Here is a 5037-nt window from a genome sequence, read left to right on the forward strand (position 1 = left end):
CATACCCTTACGCGTGGCTCTGGAGACCACCCTCAAGTGCCTCCAGAGCTGAGATAGCTTTGTGCCACCAAAGCCTGGGTCACCATGCCTCCGGGCAATATCCATACACACACATACCCTTACGCGTGACTCAGGAGACCATCCTCAAGTGCCTCCAAAGGTGACATAGCTTTGTGCCACCAAAGCCTGGGTCACCATGCCTCCAGGCAATATCCACACACACACATACCAAGAGCGCCTCAACCGTGGCTAGCTCCTACGCACACGTGACTTCACATGCTTCAAACTCGTGCCTCCGGAGGCAACATACCAATGCCTTCATAGTATGCACACATGTGCATGCACGCACAAACCTATATATCATCAACAAAGCATAGCTCTTAAGTAGAAGTGACTGCACATTCTTCAAACCTGTGCGTTCCGAAACAAAGCAGCTTGCCTTTTGCATGACCTGCTAGGAGGTTCCCCCGCGCCGGAGGCGTCGTGTCAAACCGCGACGGACAACGCGCCGCACGAACCAGCACGCTGCACGACCAACACACACTTCGACCTATGCCCCCTCCTTCAAGATGTTTATGAAAATTAAACGAGCCGAAGGCGAGCAGGAGGTTCTCTCGCGCCGGAGGCGCCGTGTCACACCGCGACGGACAACGCGCCCCACGGCCCAGCACGCTGCACGACCAACACACACTTCGACCTATGCCCCCCCTTCAAGATGTTTATGAAAATTAAACGAGCCGAAGGTGAGCAGGAGGTTCCCTCGCGCCGGAGGCGCTTTTCTTCAATTTAGTAAAGTTATACACTCGTGCCTCTCGTAGTGTTCACCTGTGCCTATAAAGAAGTCACACGATTGAACAATTCTGAAGACTTCCGTTTTACATTAAAAAGTTGCTTATTTTCGTTACTTGAAAGGTCACATTTGATAGTGTTGGTAGTCCCCGCCCGTAACTACCCCATAAATCTCTATTACCCGGAAATATAATGAGAAAAAAAGGGAAATGAAAAAGGGAAACAGGGAACCAAGCGCGCGAACTGATATTTTTTTTGTGTGTTTTCGCGCGGAAAGGGAAAACGAAAAAATGTGATAGTATGAGGGTCAAAGTGCAAAATGCACGAAACCACAAACCGGAAAGGGAAAACCAGAAACCAACCATGCCACCTGGTTTTCCCTGAAGGGAGCGCTTCGCGCGCGACACTTGTCACGCGCGGGGCGCTCCCGAACCGCTCGTTACAAGAGAAAATGATCTATAGTAATGGGCCGGCCCACGATCCCGATGGCCAGAGTTGAGGCCTAGGTATATCTCCACAAGAGCTTTCCACGAGTGCCTCCGGCGAGACTGAAGAAGCTCTCGCCTGAAGCGTCCATGTAACGGGAAGAATCATTAGAGCACGGTTAAAACAATACAAATAGAGAAAAGGGGAGCACCCAGAGATTGATTCCAGGTCCTTCCCATTAGCGCCGACTTAAATAAATAGTAGAGGGAAAAGGGGGCACCCTAGGATCAATCCCAGGTTTCGTGTTAATATAGAAGGCACGGGCTACTTGATGGAAAAGTCTCCATTTTTTTCACTATTTTTTGGGTTTTTTTTTCTTTTTTTCACCGGTTTTCTTTGTTTATTCTTTGTTTTCATCATTTTTTTATTTATTTTTATTTTTCTTCGGTTTCCTTTGTTTGTTTCTCGGTTTTCACTTGCTTTTTTCCTTTTCTTTCTTTTTGTCTTCATTTTTGTTTCTTTCTTACTCACTTGTCATCTTTTTTGTTTTTATTTGGTTTCTTGTTTTTCTTCGTTTTTGTAATTTCATCGGTTTCTTTTTTTTTCAACACATGTTAACTATGTTTTCAGTACACATTTAATATTGTCCCTATACATCAGAAACATTTTTTGTATACACATTAAAAAAATTTAAATACAAGATTAACAATTGTTGAAAACTTACTTTTTTATGTCTACTTATTTCATAGACATTGTACATTTTTGGTATATATCTAGTACATTTTTCAAATACATGTTTATTCTTTTTCAAGTACAAGTTTCATGTTTTTTAAATGCATGGTCAACATTTTTTGAATACCTTATTAATGCTTTATTAACATTTTTAAAATACATGATCACCTTTTTCCAAACACGTTTTATATTTTTTTGCACGCATTTTTTGTATACACGAGAAACATTTTCTCTATACAAATTTAACTTTTGTCACGCTGGTTGGAGTTTTTCTTTTTTCTGAAGGGACGCTGGTTGGAGTTTACCCTGCCGGCTTTCCCATTGGCGAAGCCGCAAGCCACGCATCATGAATGAGCAGCACGGCACGGGACGACATGCACGCTGCATGCAAGCAAAAGCAAATCACAGGGCAATCGCCGCCGCTGCGCCGGATCTTTATTACAGGTTCTCGGCATATGCGCCAGGGCAGATCCGTCTCCGCCGCTCCTACGAGCGCTCCCGCCCGCCCACCCCCCGCCCTCAACGGGCCACGCACGCTCCTACCATCGCCACCGCCATTCGCCTCCTCCTCCTCCTCCTCCTCCTACCACCCGCCGCTACCCCAGCCCCGCTCACCTCACCTCGCCTCGCTGACCGGCCGGCGACGACGATGGGGCGCGTGAAGCTGGCCATCAAGCGGATCGAGAACAACACGAACCGGCACGTGACCTTCTCCAAGCGCCGGAACGGGCTCATCAAGAAGGCCTACGAGCTCTCCGTCCTCTGCGACATCGACATCGCCCTCCTCATGTTCTCCCCCTCCCGCCGCCTCTGCCCCTTCTCCGGCCGCCACGGGTCCGTCCTCCTTTCCTTAATCTCTCCGGCGCAGCCTGCTTCATTGATTCCCGTTTTCGTTTCCGTTTCTGAGACTCGTGCGTGCATGCATGCATGGCCGCGCGCGCTGCTCGTCGTTCGTCGTTGGCCAGGGTGGAGGATGTGCTTCTCCGGTACCTCAACATGTCGGACAACGACCGGGGCGAGTGAGTGCCAGAGTTCACATATATATGCACCGTGTAATGAACTTCGATCGAACTCCTTTCTCAGACATTTTGCTTTGTTCATTTGACCACCGCAGACCCATCCAGAATCGGGAGGTGAGAGAAGCAAGAACCAGCTCGTTAATTTCCAAATCTTCTTTTAACTGAAAAAGGAGTCCACGCAAGATCAATCACTCACTCATCTCTCGTGTGACAAATCCGATGCAGTACCTCATCAGCATGCTCCAGAGGCTCAAGCGCGAGAGCGACATGGCGACACAGCTCGCAAAGTACTACTATGCATTTTACCCTTGCTCAAATTTCCTCTATTCTTCTTGTTGATTTGCCGTATCAACATTGTTTATGTTTCCTTTTGCTGCTCGCAAATTTCAGCCCGGGGGCGCTGAACGAGAAGATAGAGGTGACAAATGTTCATGTCTTTTGCGTCGTAACCTTACTGCATCATGTCTCAACGACAAGGAAAGCATCTTATTAGTCTCATTCTTTTCCAACGAATTAAATTGCAGGAGATTCAGAAGGAGATATACGCGTGTCAGCAGCAGCTGCAGATCTCCGAGGAGCGCCTCAGGTACAAACCAAGACCCGCGCCCTTTAGCACTTTGTTCGTGCGGTCGCGACCTTGATCGTGTTCGTGTGTTTTCTGTGTGCGCGCATGCTGTTCGAGCCGGACCCCGCCGCGTTCGGTTCCATGGGCGAGATCGACAATTGCGAGAAGTTCCTCATGGACATGCTCACCCGCGTCGTCGAGAGGAAGGTAAGATGGTGTCCACAAATTTATCTCGGAAAAACACAGTTTCATGTGCTACTCATTTGAATAATTCGATTTGTGCAACTATATATCGAGCTGCAGAACTACCTGCTCAGCAACCTGGCCCCGTTCGACCCAACGGCGCCCGGGATGCAGGTACGGCGATCTTCGAGATCACATTTGAATGCGTAGGATCGCCGCGCTGATCCTACGTTCTAATGCCATCAATGTGTTGATACGCACAAGATTTATGTACTTCATCCATGATGAAGATGGGTTTGGCGGTGCATTGCAGGGCGGGAACGAGGCGCAGATGTACGTGCACGCGATGAAGACGGAGGAAGGCGGCGGCATGGGCACGTTCGCCGGCGACGCCGCCGCGCTGTGGGGCTCTGACGACGGGCAAAACCCCGGCCACCAGATCTTCGGCGGGACCGACCCGATGATCTACCTCAGGCACGTCTACCTCTCCGTACGCACACGGGCACAGGGCAACCTGACACGTCGGCAGTAATACTAATGTGTATGCTTTATTATTTTGCGGCAGCGACCCGGACGTGTACGACGGCAAATCGCAGGTGGCCGGGATGCACGGCGGCGACGGCGATGTCGGGGGCAGCAGCCAGACGGCGGATCCGTGGCGGCAGGCGTACAGCTACACCGAGCTGCTCTCCACGCTCATCCCCAACACGCCCTTCCCTCTCATGCAGCACTGCCTGGGCCCTGACGACGGCCAGTACCTGCCGGCCATGGTGCCGGCGGCGCAGGACCAGCTGGAGGCCTCCGCCAGCTGCTCCTACAACATGCCCACAAGCGATGAGAGCGGCACGCCCGTCATGGCGTACGACGGCGGCGGTGGCGTGCCGCCGCCCAACGTCGGCTGATCTCATCGGCCCGCTGGTCCTATCTATATCTATCGTGACCTAAGCATGGCGCTGATGCAAAATCGACTATAGCTAGGCAGTGCTAATGTGTTAGTGGTGGCGCACGCATCACACGCGTGTAATAATAAGAAAATAACTCTAGTAGAACGAAATCATATTTTCATAATAAATGCTTAATAAAACCCGGAGATGTTGTGGATCAGTCAATTAATTTCGCAGTGATTTACATTTAGGCCTCATTTTGGTTCATAGGATTTTTGAAATATCATAAAAATAGAAAACCCTAGCTAGAACTTCCTGACAGACAATCAAACCTTGGCGATTGCTGCAGCAGAAAGGGCTCCACACGCTCAACATGGGCAGTGGGCGCTAAGACCTTACATAACCAGGTTCGGTAGTGACCAGACACATCCAAAATTAC

The 5037-nt window shown here is 49.8% G+C and overlaps 1 protein-coding gene across 2 annotated transcripts; it reads left to right on the top strand.

Annotated features, from left to right (window-relative positions):
* Positions 1 to 2530: 2530 nt before the first annotated feature.
* On the top strand, positions 2531 to 4823 carry LOC119293210 (agamous-like MADS-box protein AGL66). 2 transcript variants are annotated; one of them, XM_037571757.1, is made up of 10 exons: positions 2533 to 2781; positions 2913 to 2966; positions 3062 to 3080; positions 3192 to 3253; positions 3357 to 3384; positions 3491 to 3552; positions 3639 to 3738; positions 3835 to 3888; positions 4028 to 4188; positions 4280 to 4823. In XM_037571757.1, the coding sequence occupies exons 1-10, from the start codon at positions 2597 to 2599 to the stop codon at positions 4614 to 4616; spliced, it is 1062 nt and encodes a 353-aa protein (XP_037427654.1). In that variant the 5' UTR covers positions 2533 to 2596; the 3' UTR covers positions 4617 to 4823. The 2 variants fall into 2 exon arrangements, with proteins under 2 accessions (XP_037427653.1, XP_037427654.1); XM_037571756.1 differs by lacking the exon at positions 3835 to 3888 and having other exon boundaries at positions 2531 to 2781.
* Positions 4824 to 5037: the final 214 nt, after the last annotated feature.

This window comes from Triticum dicoccoides, chromosome 4B, assembly GCF_002162155.2.
Source record: "Triticum dicoccoides isolate Atlit2015 ecotype Zavitan chromosome 4B, WEW_v2.0, whole genome shotgun sequence".
NCBI classification, from domain to species: domain Eukaryota; kingdom Viridiplantae; phylum Streptophyta; class Magnoliopsida; order Poales; family Poaceae; genus Triticum; species Triticum dicoccoides.